Source organism: Zalophus californianus, chromosome 7, assembly GCF_009762305.2.
Source record: "Zalophus californianus isolate mZalCal1 chromosome 7, mZalCal1.pri.v2, whole genome shotgun sequence".
NCBI classification, from domain to species: domain Eukaryota; kingdom Metazoa; phylum Chordata; class Mammalia; order Carnivora; family Otariidae; genus Zalophus; species Zalophus californianus.
In genome coordinates, this window is record NC_045601.1 from 42,011,005 (window position 1) to 42,036,314 (window position 25,310).

Sequence of the window (25,310 nt, forward strand, 5' to 3'; positions counted from 1 at the left end):
CTGTTCATAATATTACTTTGTTACCTTTTAATATGTGTAGAATTTGTGGTGATGTCATTGCTCTTCGTTTTGGTATTGTTCATTTGTATCTTCTGCTTTTTCTTGATCTGTCTGGCTAGAAGTTTATGAATATTCTCAAACAACTAGCTTTTGGTTTCAACAATTTCTCTTTTTCAGTTTTCTGTTCCATTGATTTCCACTCAGAACTTTATTTCCTTCTACTTACTTTCAGTTTCATTTGCTCGTGTTTTTCTAGTTTCTTTTCTTTTTTTTTTTTTTTATTAGATAGAATTTTATTTTTTAAAAAAACTTTATTTTCATAGAATACATTTTCACATTAGAGATTCCTACAGTGGGAAAATAACAATTTATTACTTACAGTTTTATATTTGTAGACAGATTATTTTAGGACAAGTAAAATAAACACATTTGAGGATTAAGTCTTGGTTTACAATCTACAATACTTTGATACATCTATGAGGGGACCTCTTTCCTACATGGAACTTCTCTATACTCAGAAGCTCTCCAGGCTCTTCTTCCCAGGATTTAGAAATTAATAATGTGAAATATCAGTATTTCCTAATTTTAAAGTTTCCCTAGGACATGTAACCATCAGTAACTGGTACTGACTGAACAGAGAGGGAAATTTTCAAAAATTAAACACTAATTTTCTGCAAAATCTTTACTTATGAATTAACAGGCTTTCCCTTTCTCCATTATTCCCAGGACAAATACAGAAGTTTGATCAGGTATTGATAGTAATAAAGCTGAATTCCCTTTAAGAATTTGATTAGCTAACAGGCAAAAGCTCATACATAATGGTTAGTTATGCTATGAGTCTTGTGAGAAGCTGGGACACAACCCCATAAACTCACCAGACCAAGGAACCCAGTCTCCAAATTTCTTGAATACAATTCCTCTCGAACCTTTTCCTCGAAGACTAAATTCTAAAAATAACCAGGTGATGAGAAGAGGTTTGTCTCACCAATGGACTTATCTGTTATTTCCTCCTTATTGTGAGTTGAATGGCATGACAGAGCAGAGGCAAAGAGGTGTACAATCAATTCTCAAGGTATTAAGTCAAAAAGGTCAGAGCTTCCACAGCATGGCAACAGCTTTGCAGATGCCCACATCATGATAGTTGAAATAACAAAGCCCAGCAAAGGTTAAAGCCGACAGTGCCAAAATGCCTGTCTTGGCAGCTTTCTGCAAAGCATCCCCTCGAACATAGTCAGTAACCACTTGTCCAAGGCCCCAGTGACTGTGGAGAGTGAGGGCTGCCGCCAGGGAGTAGTCCATCGCAGAGCCAGGATTCAAATAAGCAGCTGGAATTAGGCCCAGGAGCAAAACACTGACAACCCTCTCACCAGTCCAGTGGAGAGATGCAGCCTTAGAACTAGAATAGTGGTTGGGTGACAGGTGAATGTGCTGTGTTCTACACCATCCTGGGGTAGGCTGGTCCTGGAGAAATGCTGAGACCTGAGCAGGTCTGACCACCGGGATTCGGAGAAACAGAGCTCGGCCTCCTTGCGCACCGCACAGGACACTCAACCTCCAGAGACTCGCCATCTCGCTTCCGAAGACTCAAGGTCACCCCGTTTTTCTAGTTTCTTAAAGTCATTTATTCGAGACCCTTCTTGTCTAGTATGAGTGTTCAGTGCTATGAAATTCCCAGTAAGTACTGCCTTAGTTGCATCCACAAATCTTGACATTTTATATAGTCGGGAATACTTTATATTTTACCTTCTGATTTTCTGTTTGATACATAGGTTATTTAGAGATGTGTAATTTAGTTTCCAAATATTTTGGGATTTTTCCAGGTATACAGTTGGACAACACAGATTTGAGCTGCGCAGGTTCATTTATAGCTTTTTTTACAGTGCAGTCCTGTAGATGTATTTTCTCTTCCTTATGACTTAACATTTTTCCGTCTAGCTTAGTTTATTATAAGAATATATAATACATAAAATATCCAAAAATATATGTATTAATTGACTGTTATCAGTAAGGCTTCCAGTAAACAGTAGGCTATTGGTAGTCACATTTTTGAGCAAGTCAGAAGTTATACGTGGATCTTCCACTATGGGGAGTGGGAGTGTCAGCTCCTCTAAACACCGTATTGTTCAAGGGTCATCTATATTTCTGTTACTGATTTCTAGCTTAATTTCATTGTGGCTAGAACATTCTTTATGTTAATCCTTTTAAATTTATTAAAAATTGTTTTATGTCCCAGATTATCTACCCGTAAATGCTTTTCATGTAACTTAAAAGAAATATATATTTTGCTGTTTTTGTGTGGAGTGGTCTGTGAATCTCAGATCAGTTGTTTGGTATTGTTTATCTTGTGTATCTTTAATGACCTTTCTGGCTACTTGTTTTAGCTACTGTGAGAGTAATGTTGAAATTAACTGTAATTGTGGATTTTCTGTTTCTCCTTTCAGTTCAGTTTTTCCTTCATGCATTTTGAAGCTCAATTATTAGGTGTATAAATTTTATGATTGTTGTATACCTTTGATGAATTAACTGCTTTATCCTTGTGAAGTAACTCTGTTTATCCCTAGTAATATTTTTTCTTCTGAAGTCTGAATTTAATATCTAATATTTAATAGTCTTCTAAATTTAATATTGATATGGCTATTCCAAGGTTTTGTTTTGTTGTTTAGGATTTGTGTGATCTTTCTCCATTATTTTACTTTACCCTTATATATTTTTATGTTTAAAGTGATTTTATTGAGCCTAGTTCTACCCCTTCCCCAGTCTTGGCAAATCATGCCTTCTAATTAGGATGTTTAGACCATTTACATTTCATGTAATTATTGATATGTTTGGGTTTACATTTTATATTTGCATTTCTCATCTTGTTTGTTTCAACTGTTTTTACTCCCCCCTTTTATTTCCTGCCTTCTTTTGGATTGCTTTAGTTGATTGCATGTTATCCCCTTCACTGGTTTATTAGATGTATTTCTTTCTTTATATTAGTGCAACTTTCAGGTTTATGTTACACATCTTTAGTTATCCACAGTCTACCTTCAAATAATATTACACCACTTTGTCTTTAGTATAAGAACCTTATAACGAATAAACTCCAAAACTTTACTGGGTCACTCTAATCCAAAGTATTCTCTCATTTCTCTTAAATTATAAACAGTTTCTCCACTATCCTCTTGTAAATAATTATATAGTCTCACATGCTATTTCTTGTATTATTTTGAATTGTTTTTTTCACTCTTATTATTTAATGCTAGCATTATTATTCAACAAATGGATCAGTAGTAAACACTTTTCTTTGGGAACGTCATCTCCCCAAAATTAAGTATATATTTCAGAAGGACAGAGGCAAAGGTTATTAATTCCCCTCTCCCAGAAATTCTAGCCCCGTGCCAAGGACAAAGCAGAATATCAGATTATTTGCTGCATGAAATATCAAAGTTTTGAATTATTACAATAATACAGAAGGAACATAGTTTGAAACCTTAGACCACACTTTCCCCTCCACTCCTTTAATAGGTAAAGCAGGGAGGAAACACCTTATGTTCTTGTTACAAATATGTTTTCTGCTTATTGTTCGTTGTGGAATGTATTTTTAATAAAAATAATAGTTTACTAAATTCTTTTTAGCAGCGATTATAACTAAAATGTATGTGTGTTTTCCTTCTGTGTGTGTGTGTGTGTGTATGCATGTGTGAGTGGGTCATTGCATATTGGTATTATTTTGGCTAGAACATGCATCTGATAGGCTTGAGTGACCTAACTGAGAATCTAACCATTATTTGGAAATACCTTTTTGAAATACACCATGTGTGCTTATCTTTTATTTATAAAAGTGGACAGATAAATTTGGTGTTTGAATCTGTATAATCAGATAGACAGTCATATGTCCTAAATGATGTAGTTCTGAAGGCAGAAGACTTGAACATCTCATGTGTCAAGATCTCTCCCAGGACAATGATGCTGAATATTTCTAAATTTGTTATTGCTAAGCCTGTCTTTACTGTTTCTATATTATATATGATGGTTTAGACATAGGCCAACAAACTACAGCCTCTTTCTGTAAATAAAGTTTTACTGGAACACTGCTTGTTTATGTATTGTCTATTGCTCTTTTACAATGGCAGAGTTGAACAGTTGTGACAGTATGTGTGGCCTGCAAAACGTAAAATATTTATTATCTAGCCCTTTACAGGAAGTACTCTGGTTTAGAGTACTAACTGCATGTATAAATCCAAATCCACTTTGGGATAAACTTTTTAGAAATACAGAAGACGCGAGAGGACATCTAATCCAAAACCTTTATTTCACAAATGAAGCTATGACTCAGAAAGTAAAGAGGGGGTCCCAAGATTATATAGAGGAGAAATAATAATGAAGTAGATAAAACTGAGAGCTCAGGAGGCAGACTGCCTGAATTTAGATCCTGGCTCTGTCATCAAGTTATTTAACTCCTCTGTACCTCAGTTTACTTGTTGGTAAAATGGGCATAGTAGTAGTAGCTACCTCATAGGATTATGATGCAATGCATGTGTTTTTAACAATTCCTTAGCAAGCCTTCATTATTATTTGCTATCATAAGGCTAGTTGGTGATTGCATAGCCTGGAACCTAGTTCTTCTGACTTTAAGTTCAAACCTCTTTTAACTGTATTATTTATTTATTCATTTAGTCACCTAGTATGTCTTTATTAAATTCCTACTGTGGATCAGACACTTTTAGGTATGGTTATAATCTTTTCCTTCATTCAGCCTTTTACAGGAGTAACATATTTTCCTATTTTATCTTTTCCTTACCGGTTATAAAATGACAGAAATGTCCTATACAATCCAAGGTTAAACATATTTTTGTACTTTATTCAGTTTCTCCATGTTTCCTTCCTGTTTTGAAAGGTGAATTTTTTCATACTCTAGGTTTTGTGATACAGACAGATCTATGTATAATGGATTAGCAATGTATTTTTGAATTGTTTTATATTCTCCAGTGTTAAAATGTTTTATGTGACAAAAATTTACTAACATGTTCTTTATAGCAAAATTGATTTACCTACATTTTTTTCAGCAGAATATTAAGAGTTATTATTTAAAATACGTTGGCACCTACTTATCTGATGAGTTTAAACAGGGTCAGGGCAGTTAGCCTCAATATAAACCCTGAATTTTCACCACTAGCAGTATTTTAGCTTTTAAAATTAGTTAACTTCTTTGGCATGTTTCCCACTCCATATTTTACTGTTGGCAGTAGGCCACCATGAAATGCTAAGCACCATGGAAATAAGTGGACTGTCATGTTTGCTAATAGAGTGCATTTGAGATACATTGGGGGAGACAGTTATTAAAATGTTGGCTGTTAAAATTTGATCATCTAATCCAGGATTTAGGCTTTGATCTGCTATCAGAATAAGTGTCAGTTCTTTATTGAATAACACATTTATATTTAGTCTTTACCTGAAATGCTAAAGTTCATCTTTTTTAGAGCATCTCTAAAATCCTTTCTCTTTCAACATCAAATATAATTAACTACAGTTTCATTGGAAATCATCAGATAATGGAAATCAAAATGCTTCTATTGGTCAAATGATCTCCATATTATATCAACATAACTGCATTAATATTTTGCTTATAATCATGAAATTATTTTGGCTTAAGTATTTATTAGAATGGATGATGGGTACAGCAGAGACTGGTTAATGTTCCAAAATCAGTTTCTTCTTCCTGGGCTAAGTATACTGCAGGGCATTTAATCAGTTTCACTGATGGTAAGTAAGCTAGCCAAGGCATAAAGTGCAGGTGTGCCTTCTCTATGAGCTTTCTTTTCTCTTTCCTAGTGCCCCTAGAGCCTGGATACTTGAATTTGTGAAAAGCAAAATCTCCCTGTCAACCCACGTTGGACTGTGACCTGAGGAAGAAATCAATCTTGAATTAAATAATTAATTAAGAAAATTAAGAGAATCTCTACCCTCAAGGAGCTTATGACTGAGAGTGATAAAACTTGTACAAGAAAAGATGAGAATACAAGTGCATCTTTTGTAAGTCCTGAAGAGTCCTGAGAGCAATTGTGATAGGAAGATTCAGAGGAAGCAGGTATTACCTCGGGTTAAGTGACCGTGGGGGTAGCAGGATTTTCATCCAGAACAATAGGAACAGAGCAAAACAGCACAGGAGCAGTAGAGGGCATATTGAGAATAGCCTGAGCAGAGTGAGACTACAAGAAGCAATGAGGGAGTTTGTATAAAACCCTCTAACTAGTGTGGAGGTTTTGTTTAAGGGAAAATACTGGAAGATAAACTTGACTGGCCGGGTAATTCAGACTTTCTCCTGTAGGTTGTGAGTAATAACTGAAGATTTTTCAACAGAAGAGGAACATGACATAGTAATTAATTGTAAAACTTAAACATCTTTGAATATTCTGGCAACTACAGATCTAATTTATTTCAAATTCTCTTTAAAAACTTCTCTTTGAAGAATTTCTAGCTTAAGTAATCACTTTTTATTCAGCAAATTTTATGAAATATATTAATCTATCATGACTGAAATGCTATGTTGAAAACAATTTAAAGTCAAATTTTTCTATTCTTTATTCTTTTATCATATACCATATACCTCATAGTTATTTACCAGTAGTGCACATCTCTAGAACCTTTTAAGCTGTGACTTATGCTAATAAGGAGCATCCTTCAAAATGACTTAAAGCAGGATTTTTTAATTTCTCCTTAAACGGTATTTGAAATGCAATTTTATAAGACACGTGAAGGTGAAGAGGTTTGCATTCAGAATAAAAGGACAAATAAAACCTTCAGCAATTCTAGAACAAGAATCTATTTGAGAGAGAATGAACACTGCTAAATTTTTCTAATGAAGTAATTATCTCAAGCTGTGTTTCTTAAGGAATATGAAGTAATTAAGTTTATGAGTCCTTAATGAGAGCAAAGCTAAAATAAAGCCCTGTACAGAATCCTCTTGACTGTTAAAACACAGCCATAGAGAGCAGATCAAAGGATGTAACCTTGAGAGGCCACCATCCATACTGTTTCTTGTTTTTGTTTTTTTTTTACTTTATTTATTTTAAATTTTTATTTCAATTGCACAGTTTTTACTTTGTGAGGGGATCTTGACAATAGGTTTAATGCTGTTTTTAAATGCTGTATGGACATTGGCCCCTGGACAAAGCTGTTGCTTAGGAAATATACCTCTTCTTCATCATTTGCCCACAGTTCCTTAGGGAATCAACTGATGTGATCCTTTCTGATTTCCTTCCAAGGTACCCCTGTTCTATATTCCACAGGCTAGAGCTTTACCTAACTTTAATCTCCTTTCAAATTTAATCATATTACATAGTGCAGTGAAGAACAATGGGGCCGAATTGTTAATAGTGTGTATTTTAGTCTTGATACCATGAACAGCAAACCATGTCATCTCAGCACCTAAATGTTTGTGGGCCTCATTTCTTCTGGCTTAAAATAAATGTACTAACCAACTAACTTCTTGGGATCATCCTAGTCTACCCTTTTGTTCTAATATTTTGTGCCATGTTACTGAAGCTTAATTCAGGTGATCTCCTACCCATATCCCACTGGCATTTTCAAAATAAACTTATTAAATGTGATTTTAAACCAGTGGCCATACTAGGCACTAAAATATGAATTGTCTTTGTGTTTCTCATTAAAATGACTTTTTTTTTTTTAAGATTTCATTTATTTGACAGAGAGAAAAAAGAGAGCACAAGCAGGGGGAGTGGCAGGCAGAGGGAGAGGGAAAAGCAGGCTCCTCCATGAGCAAAGAACCCGACATGGGACTCCATCCTAGGACCCTGGGATCATGACCTGAGCTGAAGGCAGAAGCTTAACCGACTGAGCCACCCACCTGCCCCAGTTAAAAGGACTCCTGATGAGAATTATAAGTTATATGGAATACTGATGGAGATGATATATTTATTGTGTAGTCTGTGGAAACAAAGTATTGTATAAACACACATATACCTTTCAGTGTAAATAAAAACATTACTTAAGATAATTTATGAGAATACAGTAGTGTTGACCTACTTTTTTTCTACAGATATATCACTGAAACAAGTCTGAACTCTTTTTGAATCTGGTCTATAATCATAATTAGCCAGTATTTAACGGGTATTGGACACTTCAAAAATGATAACCAGGTATTGAGAAGGACTGTCTTAAAACAGTTTGCCTTTGAATATGAACAGTGAAAGACTGCTGCCTATTAGATTTCCTTATATTGAGAATCCATTATGACTGAGATGTTATTACGTAGCTTCATCTTATTCCCATTCTCTTTAATTTCAGTTTAAACAAAACCCCTAATCAACAGTAAAACTATTTTTAGCACAGACAAGGAGGAGAGCTAATTCTTTTCTTGAGCGCTGCAAAGGCAAGATTTGAAACCATTACAGTAACCTTGGCAGTAAATTGAGTTTTAAGGATATTAAGTGCCCAGGAAAATAGTAAGGAAGGCCATCTGTTTAGGTTTCTTTGTTGCTGTTTTTAATTTGATGGCAACATTCCTAGTGCAGATGAGGTTGGAAAATTAGAAACTATAGTGCTTGGATTCATAAAATTTGTATTGAACAGTGTTTAACAAAAAGCAATATTAATTATCAGCAATAATTCATCCTCTTAAAGTATTCAATATCTGAAATTAGGATAGAATTTTAAAATTTTGTATTTTAAAAGAACTAAAACCTCTAAAGCAATACTTTCATGTGTAGTTGGCAGAGAAACAGTTTGAAAGTAATCTAGCAATATCTATTAAAATTAAAAGTCCATATACCTTTCGACCCAGTAATCCTTTTCTGTGGGAGGTGATTCCCACAGAAATAAAGGCACCCATATGAAAAACCATGGTTTGAGGATATTTATGGTAGCGTTGTTTCTAATGGTGAAAAACCAGAAATAATGTGGATACCTGTCAATAAGAAAAGGGGTGACTAAAGCACAGTACTTCCATACACTGTGCCGTTAAAGCGCATGACTTAGAGCTCTCTCAGCTAACCTGAAGGATTTTCTTGAAGTATTTTTGAATGTAAAAATCAAGATACACAAAAATATGTGTATGACACTATTGTTTTGTTAAACAAAACCTGTGTGTGTGTGTGTGTGTGTGTGTGTAAATTGTTATATAAGCCCCAAGAAAAATATAGTGAAATAGAAACTAAATTGTTCGTATGAATGTTGTGAAGGGTGCAGGGATACTGAGGTATGGGGAAACAAAGATGGGGGGGAAAAAAAGCAAGACTTTAGAAGTGGAGCTAAAAAATGTCAAAAAATACGAAATTCACAGTATCAACTCTAATTTTGTGGTTCAAATTTATCACAGAAACTCTTGCAAGTTTTTAAACCATAAAAATTCCTATTTTGACTGACCGATGTTAAACCACTGAGAATTATCAGAAGATCAACTTGGCTTAACAAATCTCAGCCCTGGGAACATGATGAAAAAATTAAGATACATGAGACAAAGGAAGGCAATGAGGGGTTTGAGGTCAAAATAATAGGGTATGACTAAAAAGAAGGGATTGATATCTTCATGTGAATAAGCCAGTCTAATAATATTATACTCATAATATTATTCATGGTTGCTTTCCAAGATTTAAAAACAGAAAAAAACTTGTGATGCTAAAATAGTTCTAGTGATTAACAAAATAGTGTAGTTACCATGCTACTCAATTGGAAAGCTTCTAAACACCTTGAGTAGACAATGGTAATGATGACTACTTAACTTACTCCAGAGGATCATTCATTTCAGGAAATCTGGGTCATTTTAGTAGGCCAGGGATTTTTTTTTTTTTAGGCCGGGGAAGTATTTTGCACAAAAGATTCCCTAGGCAGTTTGAAAAGACAGTGAAGGAACGACTAAAACTATGACCGTATGTGCAAATACAGTTTTCCCTTGTTATCTAAAAGTAGAGTGTTCCTATGAAAACATTCAAAGCCAAAATGGCATAGATCAAAGAAGCAATTACCACTAATTTATATGGAAAAATTTTTGAACATTCCCAGACCCCAAAAATAACCTCTCAGGCTTTTCTAACACCTTAGGACACATCTTGCTAACAGATGCCTAACAGATGCACCAAAGAAAATCCAAGATAAAGCACAGATATTCACACAGTCAAAACTCTGGTGGCTGGATGCTGAGATGCTAAGTGTAGTTCTCGGGGAAGGCGCTTGGAGGTGCCACTCTCACTGCTTGGGGTGCTCTGCCTCTATAACTGCTTGCTGCAAAACACTGAGTGCTATTTTCACTCTTCGCCTTTTTGTAAAGGCAAAAATCCTCTTCAGATTTCTTTCTGTTAGTGAAAATATGTACTAATGTAGGTCTTTTGTAAAAGAGTAGTGGCAAAATGCAAACTTTTGAAAACTGGGGGATACTTGTATCAGGATTGAGGGTCTTGAGTAACAGAGTTTGGCCAAACCCAGGGGAGCTCTGCATGGCTCAAGTTTCAGTGGACTCAAAGATCTGTGGCCTCTCAGGACACAAGGTAATTTTTACTGAGCGAGTCTAAACATGGGAGGAAGGGGTATGTCACACAGATACCTCCTCAGCCTTGAGGAATGTGACATAACTTAGTAAAAGAATATAGCTACTTTGGGTGGAACAAAATTTAATCATTGGGAAATCAATTATCGAAGGTGACTGAAATCAGTGTTAACATAGGCAGAAATTTCTCTCTTGAGGTGGAAGGACCTCTGACTCCCAAGGGATGAGTTGGGGAAGGATGGTAGCAAGGACAACACTGAGGAGAGCAGTCCAACTACTACTGCAGTGATGGCTGAGGCTGCAGAGTAGAAGGTTAGGAACACCAGTGAACTGATATTTGGAGTTGGGGTAGTGTGAACCCTCGAAAAAGATTGTGGCTGGGGATTTTCTCCTGATTAGTCTAGTTTTACTTGAGGAGTGGGTGAATTTGAAATTTCTGTAACTGTGGGTCTGGAGTTAATTGCTTCCAGGGTTACAATTCAGTTGGTTTATTTTCTTCATGGCTGGTAAATAATAAGAGTAATCTTTCTGCATTCATGTATTAATTTGTTCAACAAACATGTTTTACATTCATCCACTGGCCGATTCTACTTTGTGCATGTATGAACCAAACAGGTAGACTGACTATGCTTCTACCTCACAACCCCCAATCCTGGAGTCCTAGCTCTTCCTAAATATAATGTTCCATGTTTTCAGAAAGTACTCAACTTCGATTTCTGTCCCAATTCTCTGTCCCAATTCCTTCACCCTCCAGAACTGATACTGTACCGGGAATAGCTTTTGCCTTGGATCCATCTCTCTTTGTGTCTGTTCAAGAATTACCTCCAACCCTGGCTTATCTGTTAATACAGTCCCTTCTTTCCATCTTGCAGAAATTATTTTTTTGATATTGTCAATTTCAATCCTCAAAGCTGTTATGGATTAGATATCTTTTTACCCATTTTCTATTATTTTGATGGGATTTTGGAAGGTGGGATGATAATGTGACAGGAAGATATACTGAAAACAGACAAGTAGTCAAGTGAGTAGGGGCAGAATGAGTGTAGGTGAAATTAGATTAGGCTACTTTGATAGTCCAAGACAAAAGCTGTTGCTTTTATGTTTTTTATTTAAAATAAGAAGTTTTCCTTTTAGTATCTCAAGGGAAAATTAGAATTGGAAGAAGTGAAACAGTTACAAAGAGTAATTTAATAATTTACCAAAACCTTTACAGTGAGTCTTTATTTCCAAATTTTTAGCATTGGATTTAATATTTTTTTAATAGAGTCATCTGTCCTTCTTAGTTGACACGTTGCTGGTGATGCTATACTTTTAATAGCATATGAAGTATTTTGAAAATATTTTTAACACCTGAGTTTATATAATTATCTCAGACTTCTACTTTGACAGATTTTTTTTTTGGCAGTTGCACAAATGCCTGCAACCATACCAGATAGACACATTTATACAATTGACAGAAAGAAATACAATTTTTTAAAATAAAAATGCACCAACTAACAAAATCTAAAAGAAAAACAAAACATCAGCTGAAAATTTGAGAAGTTGGGCCTGAAAATATGGAAACTCAGTTAGGGCCCAGCTGGAAACACAGTCACAAGGCTTCATATTTGATCAGAGCCTAAACCCTACCTCCACCTGCAAAAAGTGTGTGCTTCTTTCTTTTGGCTATTTAGTCCAATTTCATTATACTCACCATAGGTGTTTGAAAGAAGAATAGAAAAGCCCAAACTAATGAGTTTTTGTAGCGCCGTAAATCTGTACAATGGCCAAAAGCTATTGCTATGTTGTTTTCTGTAGTGGCACAGACCACTTTTCCTCTGGGCAGTCACTGCTTGAAATAATTACTGACATTAATGATGCAAGCTCCTGAACTTAATAGATCTGGGTTTATGTTGTCATCCATCACTGTGCAAACATCTTCTCTGCTATTACTAAAAGTTTCCTTAAATGTTTTAAGATACTTTACTGACCCAGTGATGAATTTTAACTACAAGAAAGCACCAGGCAAAAATTCCACCTCTCTGAGTTTTATGTGTATTATGGTAGTTGTATTAGTACATTTTTTTTTTTTGCCAAAACTTGAACACAACTGATGCAAATGAGGTCCACACAACACATTATCTTAGTCTCTCATATATGACCTTGTAACACAGTAAATTGTCACTACTTAATAAAGGTGTTGGTGCAATAAAGATTTTTCTAGTCTTCATAAAGGGGAGAGTTTATATAACCTTGTTACATAACTGTTCAGATTTGACTACTACCCTTTTCTGTTGGTGAAGTATAAGTAAGATACAAGTAAGATGGATTTTCCTGAACTCTTAGTAGGGAAGCGTGGGCCAGGAGAAACTGCTAGCTTCAGCTCAAGGGTTCCCTTTCCTGAGGTTGCTTTGAGGTGTACAAAAATTTGACCTTTCTATGTCCCCTCTACTCTCCTTCCCCATTCTTATCTGTATCATCTGTCCTGTTCCTTAGCCAGTGTGTCCCTGTCTGGCTCAACTTAGATTCTCTGAGTAAATTCTCCTCTTTTAGGGCTTTATCCTGGAAGAGAGCTTGTGTTGGCTAGTTTCAAAAGTTCCTATGGCCTGTTATTACCCCAGCATCACCTGAATCTTGTGTTTCCCCTCACTCTTACCCATGAGTTCTGTCATAAATTTGTCTACTCTTCTCCGATTGGCTTACTGAGCTTTCTATGTTGAGTAGGGACTCTGTCTTAGAGGTGAATACCTGCTGACATTTCAGATTCTGGGATTCTTACAGGTCTTTTTGCTTTACCTTTGCTTCTTGTTGGGCACTTAGACACCCCCACATATCCTATTGCTGTTGCTGTTTGTCCATACCCACTTAATTTTGGAGTCTGTGGAGATCACTCGTCTTTTAGTTTATTGTAGCTTTTGTCTGTGGACTTTTTTCTCTGCTATCCTAATTACTTTGATTTTGTAGGGGTTTGGGGAATTTACCCAAGTAGCCTGCCTACTGTAGCTGCAGTCTTGCCCCAACTTCCCTTTTAATTTCTTCTTGATTCTGTTGTGCTAAATTATACTTTTCTAGGAATTTTTCCGTTCCATTTTAAATTTTATTTGTTGAAAGAAATATATATACAGAAAGGTACACAAAATAAAATGTAGAGCTTGTGAATTTTCACAGAGTGAAACTCTGTGTAACCATCACTCAGCTGAAGAAATACAATTAGTATTTTCTAATTAACTTTTGACTTCCTCTTTGACCCTTGAGTTAATTAGAAGTGTGTTATTTAATTTCCAAATATTTGGAGATTTTCCAGATATATTATGGTTATTAATTTCTGGCGTAAATCTATATGATCAGAGAATACCTTTTATATGATATTAATCATTTAAAATCAGTTAAGCCATTTTAAGGCCTAGTATATGGACTACTTGGTGATTTTTCATGTATACTTTATAACTGTATATTCTGATGCTAGTGGAGTACACTATAAATATTAATTAAGTTGGTTCACAGTCCTGTTTAGGTCAAACTAATTTTATTAATATACTAACTGATTTTCTGTCTACTTGTCCTGTAACTAAGATAGAGTGATAAAATCTACAACTATACTTGTAGGTTGCTTATTTCTGCTTCTAATTCTATTAGGTTTTGCTTCATGCATTTTGAAGCTCTGTTGTTAGATGCATACACATATAGGACTTTTAAGTCTTCGGGGTAAATCAACCCAATAATGTGTATGTAATATCCCAACTTTATCCCTGGTAACATTCTTTGTTCTCAAGTCTACCTTGTCTTTTATTAATATAGATATACCAGCTCTCTTTTGATACCTGTTTGCATGGTATATCTTATTTTATCCTTTTAACCTATCTATGTTTTTGTATTTAAAGTAGGTTTCTTGTAGACAGCATGTAGTCAAGGTTTGCTTTTTATCAAATCTTCCTTTCAATTGGTGTTTAAATTTTTTATGTTTAATGTAATTATTCATATAATTAGATGGAAACCTACCATTGTTCCATTTTTATTTCTTTTGTTGTTTAATTTACCTGTTTTTCTGCTTACTTTTGGTTAATTGAGTATTTTTCAGGCTTCACTTTATCTCCACTATTGCCATATTATTATATCGATTTATCTATATCTATATATACGTAGTTATATATGCACATGTGACTATGTAACTATAGTTACATATAATTATATGTAACATGACGATAGTTATATATATAGTTGTTATATATAACAAGTTATATATATATATAAAATACCTTTTATCTTTAATCACAACCTACCTTCCAATTATATCACACTGCTTCACCTAAGTATAAAAAGTTTACAATATAAGTTTACAACTGTTTATTTCCAGTTCCTCCCATCCTTTTGCAATACTGTCATACATTTTACTACATTGCTACTACTTTTGCTATAGGTGGTCAAGTACTATTTTGAAATGGTCCTTTCACCAGGAGTCTGGCGTTTAATTACCCCCTCTGCTGCATAATTTCACAACTGTGCTCATATTTAGGGCCAAGTGATAGAAAGAGAGAAAAAGCAATGCGGGTTAGCCTCACCTTCTTAAAACCCTAGCTTCACCAACTGGAGAAGTTTCCCATTATCAAACTTTGTTTCCTGTGGGTTCTCCTTAACAGTCATTGCCACCACCACCACTATCACCATGGAAGTGCTGGGGTGCTGGGATCACAGACAATGGACAGATAAAAGAGAAAAAAAAAAACCTGATATAAACAAAATGCTGGTCTCTCCGTGACCATTAGAAGTTCCCTTTCCAGGGGCATCTGGGTGGCTCAGTCGGTTAAGCATCTGCCTTCAGCTCAGGTCATGATCCCTCGGTCCTGGGACCGAGCCCAGCTTCGGGCTCCCCACTCAGTAGGGAGCTTCTCCCTCTCCTCTGCCACTCCCCCTGCTTGTGCTTTCTCTCTCTCAAATAAATAAAATCAAAAAAAAAAAAAAAAATTCTCTTTCCAGCTCCTGGAGCCAGAACTAGAGGGATTCACTGACTTTGGGCTATTTTTTGGGTCACCAGTGCTTTGAGTTCAAGTCAGGGAATACTGGAAGAACAAAATGTCAAACTCAATGACAATTCCGTGGCACTTTTAATTTTGGTCTTCTGCAATCCTCCTCTGATATTTAATTGTCTGTCTTCTAACAGCTGTTGCATGCATTCTGCCAAGGTTTTATAGCTGTATTCATTGAGGTAGATAGGGTGGAATGTGAGTATTTCATTTTATCCCAAAACTAGAAATGGTATATTGTGGTTTTAATTTGTATTTCTCTGGTTACTATTAAGTTTGGAAACCTTTTCATAGATTTACTGGCTGTTTGAATATTATCATTTTATTATCATTTGTAAGTTATATGTTAAAGTCTCTTGCCCTTTTCGTTTACAGTTGGGTTGCTTATCTTATTATTGACATATAGAAATTGTGCTCTAATGTGACGTTTTTATCAATTATCAAGTGCTATGTCTGTTTGAGGTCTGTTTCTGGGATCCCTATTTGATTCCTCTTGTATATTTGTTCATTCTCATATTGATACCATATGGAGGTAATTATTACATTTTAATAAGCTTGATATATAGCAAGTCATTTTTAGCTCACTTTGTTCAAGGTTTTCTGGGCTATTTTTAGTTCTTTGCATTTAGATACAAATTCTAGGATCAGCTTATTAATTCCTGTGCCAGGCCTAAAATGAAAATTGATAAAGCTCTGTTTGGCATGTATTGAATGGATAGATTAATTTGGGAAGAACAGACATAATACTGAGCCTTCCAATCAGTCCATTTCTTTAAGATTTATTTTTAAAAATAAATCTCAGTGTTTTTGTTTTCTGTATCAGGGTTTCACACCACTTTTAATATATTTGTAGGTATTTAATATTTTCCTGTTACCTGAAATTTTTTTAATTTAATTTTCTCTTTGTTGCTGGTATGTAGAAATGCAAATTATTTGTGCAAAGCAATCATCTATCCAGCAGTCTGTTCTAATAATTTATTTGTGTATTCTTTTGGATTTCCTTTATATACAATCACCTTTGATATGATTAGAACTGAAATTTTACTTTTTTTTTTAAGATTTTATTTATTTGACAGAGAGAGACAGCGAGAGAGGGAACACAAGCAGGGGGAGTGTGAGAGGGAGCCCAATGCAGGGCTTGATCTCAGGACCCTGGGATCATGACCTGAGCCAAAGGCAGACGCTTAATGTCAGAGCCACCCAGGCACCCCTGAAATTTCACTTTTAACTTTCCAATCTTCACACTTTTTATTTATTCTTACTCTCTAGCTAGGACATCTACTAAAATTTGCTAAGGCATCTAGTATAATACTGAATAAAACATCCAACAGTGGAGGTCCTTGTCTTGCCTCAAATCATAAAAGGAAATCTTTTAACTTTCACTATTCAGTAAAATATAGAATTTTATCGATACATTTTTTCACAGTGATCTTTCCCCTAGTTTGTAATTTTTTTAAAAATCAAAAATGTATTTTTGATTTTATCAAGTTCTTCTTCACCAACTGATATGATTCTGTGATTTTTTTTCTCCCTAATTCTGTAAATCTGGTGAATTACATTGATTTATTTTTGAATATTAAACCATTTTTGAATTCATGGAATAAATCCTACTTGGATATAACATATTATTCTTTCAATAAATATCTAAACTTGGTTCACCAATATATTATTTGTGATTTTGCATTTATGTGAAAGATTGGCTGGGATTTTTTTCTTTCTTATAATGTGCTTTCTCAATTTTGTACTAAGATTATTCTGGTTTAATTAAGTGAAATGGTGTCTATTTTTATCTTTTTTTTTTTAAGTGTACAAAATTGAAATGGTTTTTCCCTGAAAATTTGGTGGAATTTCCTCTAAAACTCAGGCCTTTTCTTTGTGGGAAAATTTTTAATGATTGCCTTTAACTAAAAAAATGTTTATAGAACTACTCCGGCTTTCTATTATCTCTTTTTTAAGTTTGTAAGTAACATTTTTAAGAAATATATCCATTTAAAATTATTTAACTACATTATTTAACTATATTAGTCTTTAAAAAAATCATAGTCATGTCCCATTTTACATTAAAATGCTATTTACCTGTGCCTTCTCTCTCTTTCTTTTCATGAGATTTTAACAGATGTTTGGCTGGTGTATTAACTCTTCTCAAAGAACCAACTTTTGATTTTGTTGATCATCCCCATTGTGTTTTCTTTTCAATTGCTTTTTTTAAAATATGCTCTTAACTATATCCTTTCCTCCTATTTTATTTGGATTTATTCTAATTTTATTAAATTCTAAGTGAAGGATTTTACTTATTAATTTTCAGAATTTCTTATTTAAAATGTACATTTAGGGCTAAAATTTTTCCTTGCAGGTCATCTGTCATTGTATTTTTAAAGATTTGGTATGTTAGTATTTCATTATTAACTTCTATGGATTTTAAAATTTACATTATGATAGTCTGATTACTGATTTCTTTAAAACTTTTATAATCTTTAAGATATGTAGATTTTTAAAAACTCATATTTTTGTTACTTCTTCAACTGTCGTTCAAGAATGTGATCTGCACTTGTGTATATATAAAATTATACTTGTTAGTTTACAAATGTATTTTTAATTTTCTTATGTGTCATTTTATGACATAGCATTTATAGCTATGTTAAAATCACCTGCCATGATGGTGGATTTGTTAATTTCTTCCTACAATTCAATTTTTGCTTTATATATTTTGAGGGTATATTATTTTATGCCTGCATATTTAGAATAGTTTTGTAGCTTCTTGGTGAATTAAGTCTTCTAAAAAGTATTATTTAGAGACTCTTACGAAGTTTTGGCTTAAAGTTGTTTTGTGTGATGTCAGTAGAGCAACATCATTTGGTTCCTTTGTTCCAGATACTTTCCATTCTTTAACTTTCAACCTTTGTATCCTTTGTGGTATCCTTTGTGGAGAGCATGTAGCCAGATTTTTTAAAAATTACAGGCACCTGGGTGGCTCAGTTGATTAAGCGACTGCCTTCAGCTCAGGTCATGATCCTGGAGTCCCGGGATCGAGTCCCGCATCGGACTCCCTGCTCAGCAGGGAGTCTGCTTCTCCCTCAGACCCTCCCCCCTCTCGTGCTCTCTATCTCATTCTCTCTCTCAAATAAATAAAATCCTAAAAAAAAAATAAAAATTACATACTGACAGCCTGAGCTTTTTAACTTTAAATCAGTGTCAATTGACAATGATTATATATTTGCACATTTTAAATCTTTTTTTAATTTATCCCATTCTTCCTATGTTTTTCTACTTTCTTGGCTATTTGGATGTTAATATTTATATTTCTTTTATATAAGAACTTTAACATTTTCTCAATATGTCTACTTTTTCCATATCCTCTCCCAAATGCTCATGACTTTATATTAAGTAGTTGTTTTCTTTAGAGCTCTTTTTCAGCCTTGGCATTTTTTGGCATTCCTATGTTATTTAGAATGTTATTTAGGTTATTTAGAATTCACTTTGCTTCCTATTAGCAGTCCTTTGTTACCCTAATCCCCTATAATTAACAATTCTTTATCTTGCCCTATTCAAATTACTATGTGGTTGGACTCTGAAAAATAATTTAATCCATAACAGGATGGAGTAAACTTAATGTGAGATGCAAATGAATCTGAATGGCACAAGAGGTAGATTTAAGTTGCTAATGTCTGGGCTCCACTCAGATCCCCTAGTATTTGGTGGGGTTTTTTTTTCCAACAGCCAGCACCAGCAGCTCTTTTATAGAGAATGGCTATTAAACACTGAAGTCCATTGCCTATGGAGAGCCAGAAGACCTGCAAATTGCCTCTTCCCTCTCCTTCCCTATAAACAATAGGAGTATAAAAATTCCTGCTACTGGGGCACCTAGGTGGCGCAATCAGTTAAGCATCAGACTCTTGGTTTTGGCTCAGGTTGTGACCTCAGGGTCCTGATCTTGAGGTTTGGAGATGGAGCTCCACCTCAGGCTCAATGGGGAGTCTGCTTGTGATTCTCTTCCTCTCCCTCTGCCCCTCCGCCCACTCTCTCTCTAAAATAAATAAATCTTAAAAAAAAAAAGTTCCTGCTACTTTGGCTTGAGTCAGGAGAATGCCCAGGTGTGGTAACTTTTAAAGGATCAGACTGAAGCTACAATATCAATAGTACTTTGCCCTTGTTACTTCCCCAACTGTTCACAAGAATCTTCATCTCAGGTTCTCCTTCTGAGGAAGTTGATATGACACTTAGTCCATCTGTTCTACTAGTTGTATTTCAGATAGTGTATGTTTTTCAGATTGTAATATTTGAGATAATTGTACTCAGTACAGTTTTGGCCTGTGTACTCCTATCTATCTGGAGATACTGGCTTCTGTATATGATGAAATGTACTGGGGAATTACAAGGGCCAGATTGTAAATGTGTTTCCCCCACTAGTGAAATCAAGGATAAAGGAGGTGAGAAACCTTAGGACCGAAGCACTATGTTCCCCAAGATAATGGGTAATCTTTGCCATTTATTTTTCCATTAAGCTTCTCATTAGATGAGGGTTTTGTTTTGTTTTGTTTTGTTTGAAATATTGGGGGGAGGTTGTCTTTCTAGTTTATAATCTAAGAGCACCAGGAGTTCACAGATGGAGGGGCAGAGGATTTAGTGCTCAGACTGTCAATTCCAATGGTTATTTTCATCAACATTTTAAGCAAGTAGAATTTTTGCACATCCTTCATATTATTCTCATGGACAACTCCATTAATATATGATAATTTTCCGTTTTCTGTAGTGAGAATGTAGGCATGATTCCAAACTGATAGCAGGAAAAGACTAAAGTTTGAAAGATGTTTCTCTTATCTATTTTCCTTTTTTTTCTTAAGATTTTATTTATTTATTCGACAGAGGGAGAACACAAGCAGGGGAAGCTAGAGGCAGAGGGAGCAGCAGGCTGCCCGCTGAGCAAGGACCACCACCCCCTCACCCCAAAGCGGGACTCTATCCCAGTATCCTGGGATCATGACCTGAGCCGAGGGCACACGCTTAACCAACTGAACCACCCAGGCGCCCCTCTAATCTATTTTCTTACTGTGCCACAAGCCAAACTACTTCGGGCTACTCTGTATAGTTGAATTCACTTTCTCTCTATAAAGAGTTTTCATGGATTCCACACTTCACCCCCACCCCTATTTCTAGATACCTTGTTTTCCTCTATGGTTGATTTTCCAAAAGGATCCAGCATTCAGTGCTCATTTTTAAAATTCTGGCAGGAACTGAAAGCCTTGCTTTGACACACATTCCATAATTTAACCAGAACATTAACAATAACTTTGTAAGTAAAAATACTGCCACTCTAGAGAAAGGAAAAATAGATCCTCTATATGCGTCAAACCTCTGGTTCAGCTATTCACAACCTTTTGGGAGAGTGCGCTTTCTTTTTCTCCCAAAATAATTGACAGTTCCGGTAAAAGGGAGAGGGAAGATCTTAGACCGCACAGGGGAGTCACAGAGCCAGGGAGGAGGCAATGGGATCTCCCCGGGTGTTCGACGAGTGCTTTGCCTTGCTTGTTTGCGTTCCAGAAGAAATAAAAATGACACCGATAGGCTGGGAAGGGCTCAAAAACCAAGACCAAGTGCTTCCTATCCGGAGCTGGTGTGCAGTCCTCCGAAAGCCGCATTGCTGGACGCCGGAAGGTTTTGGACAACCAGTGTCGGAAGTGTGGGCGCAACGGCTGCTGGGTACCGCGCAGGCGTCGGGGAGTCCCTCACCGCTGAGCGAAGTGGGCTTGACCGAAAGGTGGTGGAAAAGCTCTCGGTGCAGGTTCTTCTCATCAGTTTCACTTTGTGGTTCCTGCCCAGGAAGAATGGAACTATCATCTTGGCAACAGTTGCTGCTGCCGGTAAAATTCCACACACCTCAAAATGGGCAAAAGGACAAATAGAAGACTGTCAGACGATGCCTGTTTTCCTTGTTACCTCAAGATTCTATTGTAACAGTTGTCCAATGTTGATTTCAGCGGACGTATTTTTTTAATTGTTTTTTGAAATTCTATTAGAGCAAGTTGAAAGTGTAATTAGCTTTCCAGCCAACCAAATTTATGCGTCTGAGTCAAACATATTTAAGTGTTACTGTGCCTTCAAAGAAGCTATTGATTTCTGAAGTGGTGTGTTTTGAATGATTTTTTTTTAACTGTTTGGATTTAAGTTATGCTGCAGAAGTCTTAGTAAGAAACGTTTGGTTTTGTACAGACTTTATTTCCACTAAAGGTCATATCCTGACAACCTTCCCCCACCTCCCCAAACTAAGAAACACCACAAATTCTCACCAACATGTTGAACACCAGTGAAGAATCAGTGACTCTTAGAAGAAAAACAATTGCTTTTTGGACTTTTCTTCAGCTCTTGGAGTAACTTCCAGCCTGGGTCTGACTGGCATTCCCTGTGTTCATATCAAGTACTGAACTAGCTGTAGGAAAGTCAAGGCCTGCTCTCCTCATGACCCTCAGCTGAGCACTCACTTCCTCCTGTTGGCAAGGTGGACCCTGTACTGCTCCTGGAACAACCTCTAGAAAAGAGCAAATGTTGAGGAAACTAAAATTGGCAGTACTTTACAGAGATAACTCTCAGATACGTAGTTAAGAGAAAGTCAAGAGGGCCATAATCAGTTCCTTAAGAAGAAATTTTTATTTTTCTTTTCTAAATGCAGAAGAAAACTATCCAGCAGGTATGAACCGCCCCTCCGATTTTTTTCCATTTTAAGGTAAGAGTTGTGCAAATATAAATAATCTAGAAGTAACTGAGCAGTAATACATGGTAGTCAATAGTTTTAAGACTAATGGGGGTAAGAAGTGGCATCAGTCTTAAATTAGCTGGTCAGCCCTCTGCTATTTTATGAGTATCTAGGTTCTTTCTGGTGTATTTAGTGGCCCACGCTTTTATAGAAAATAGATACCAAAAAATACAGTAAACTTTTATTGTACATATTTGCTTTAGATATGCCGTGAATATTTAAACAGACTCAAATTTTAATTGGAGCGACAAGAAAAATCTAATACAGTTTTGTACTGAGAACGGTGTGTGGGCTTCATTTGATTTTCTATTCAGAATGAATACAGACTCCTTTCATCTGGTATTTCACCCATTAGTAATAATAGTAGCAATAAAAGGTTAATCAATTCCTACTGAGAATGGAAATTATATGTGAGAAAAAAGCTGCATAGTTAATAGTAATCCTTTAAAGAACAAAGACCAAGATCTCTTCTTTATTAATTCTTTTCTCCATATCAATTGCATTTTTCATGTTCTTTTATTTGAGCACCACTGGAGTATTTGTTTTTAAGAAACAATATTTGATATCTTGGTGTAATAGCCACTCATTTACAGTGTACCCAGTGTCTGAACACGTTGTAGAGTTTTAATAAATGTTAAATAAATATGTAAGACAATGTTTAGCTATGCCATGTTCTATAATACTTGATTTCAGTATGAAGAGAAAAAACTTTATATAGGCTTAATATTACACTTTGCCAAATAATAATAATAATAATATTGAAACTTTCATTTGAATTCTTATAAATATCACAGAATCATAGCAAGTGAATGCATGGTCGTGATTGATTTTTATTTTGAACAAAACAGCTATAAAACATATTAATTGGATAAATTTGAGGACTAGTTGTTAGATAATATGAGGGGCTTATTGTTAATTGAGTTGAGATAAAATTCATTTTATACGAGAAAATATCCTTATATTTTAGAAGTACATAATGAAATATTTAGGGGTAAAATGTCATGATGTATGTAATTTAAGTTTTTAGCAAAAAATACATGAATATAGCAAAATGTAAACAATTGTTAAATCTAAATTTTATATGCTTCTCTCTGCTTTTCTCTGTTTGAAATTTTTCATAACAAAAATACAAAGATAAGACCAAGAAAAAGGAGGAAGGAAGGAAGAACACTAGCATTGTTTAATAGAAAAAACAAAACAATGAATATAGAATCAGGACACCAAGATTAGGGGTCATAGCTAATACTATATATGTAATTATAGTTAAGCCATGTAATTGCTCTGAGTTTAGTTTTCTCATTTTTAAAATGAGTACTCCACAATAAAATACTACTACATATCCACCTGATGGTTAAAATTAAAAAGACTGATAATATGAAGTGTTAGCAAGCATATGGAACATATGTTGCTTGTAGCAGTATAAAGTTGTATAACCACTTTGGAAAACTGTTCAACAACTTCTTCATATGTATGGAACCTATGGCCAAACAGTTCCACTCCCAGTTACGTACAAAAGACAAATGAGTGCATGTTAACAAAAGTATTATGCAAATGTTCACGGTTTTATTAATAATAGCAATATCAACAGGAGAATGGATAAATATTGGTATATTCATACAATGAAATGCTAGGCAGCAATAAAAAATAACCAACTCTGGTATATGATACAATATAGATAAAATTTATAGATATTATATTGACAGAAAGTAGTCAGGCACAAACACATATTTATTATATAGTTCTATCTGTATGAAGTATGAGAGTAGACAACTAATCAGTGATAATAAATAATAGTGGAAAACTTATGGGATTCTGGAAATGTTTTATATCTTGAGTTGGGTGTGATTACTCAGGTCCATATACATGTAAAAAAAATCATGCTGTACACTTAGGGTGAGAGTTCTTTATGCATTTTCCTGTATCTTTGCTATCCTTCAAATACGTAGAATAAATAAAATACAATATTAATATCCAAATCCCAGGAGGGAGGAGCAAATAAGATAATGTATAAGTGTTTACTAAATTATATAAATTATAAAACACTATACAAATTTTATATATTTTCATCTTCTAAGCTAAACTCTAAAATTTTTGCTAGAAGTAAGAGTTTAATTTTAAGTTGTGACCATTATTATTTGTACTGTTTGACCCACAGCTTTTTGAAATCCAATTCATTTTGGACTAAGCCTTTCCACAGCCTTATTCTTAAATTATCATTTTCACTGTTCCATTGGTAGTGGAAAAATTTACTTGAGAGAGAGAGAGATCATGAGAGAGAGCATGGCGGGGGGAGGGCAGAAGGAGAGGGAGAAGCAGGCTCCCCACTGAGCACAGAGCCTGATGTGGGGGCTCAATGCAGGGGCTCAATTTGGGGACTCATTGCGGGGGCTCAACGCAGTGGGGCTTGATCTCAGGGCCCCGGAATCATGACCTGAGTCAAAGGCAGATGCTTAACCAACTGAGCCACCCAGGCACCCCTATGCCTTTAATATTCTCAAAGAGACATACTAGCTGCTTTGGTAAGGTTTAAAGCTAGCTTTTAAATAGATTTTAGTGCTCAGACCTTTAGATGTTACTCATCAAGAATACTTGAATGTAAGTACTCACCTCCCATGATTCCTGTCTTTTAAAACATCAAGTACAAATTGGTCTTTAAGAAGTGTGCAAATGACACATAATATGCTGAGCAGCATGTGATCATTTGAACAGAAGATTTGAAAATAGTTAAATCACTCTGAAATCTCTGGAGAACTTCTTGTAATTCAGGCACAGAGGGCCCCCATTCTGAAAGGTAATATATCTTTTTAAACACCCCCTTTTTCTGTTCTCATCTTCCAAGGTTTCATCTCATAAAAAAAAAAAAATGTTAGTTGACATTATAAACAGATGCTGGAAAAGCAGTCATCCAACTCATGAAAAATTCAGCATAAGTTTTAAGCAAACATAGCAAAATCACTTATTAGGAAAAAATGCATAGTCTGATAGATGACCATGATTATCAGGTAAATTATTCATTTTTCTTCACAAAGCAATCACCCAGTGAAGACTCACTCATTATTCACAGGTTGTCAGGGAATAC

At 35.2% G+C, this 25,310-nt stretch overlaps 1 protein-coding gene across 1 annotated transcript; it reads right to left on the reverse strand.

Annotated features, from left to right (window-relative positions):
- Nucleotides 1-303: 303 nt before the first annotated feature.
- Nucleotides 304-1,611, reverse strand: LOC113927231 (succinate dehydrogenase [ubiquinone] cytochrome b small subunit, mitochondrial). Its single transcript, XM_027602949.2, has one exon. The coding sequence runs from the start codon at nucleotides 1,567-1,569 to the stop codon at nucleotides 1,090-1,092; it is 480 nt and encodes a 159-aa protein (XP_027458750.1). The 5' UTR covers nucleotides 1,570-1,611; the 3' UTR covers nucleotides 304-1,089.
- Between the last annotated feature and the right edge of the window lie 23,699 nt (nucleotides 1,612-25,310).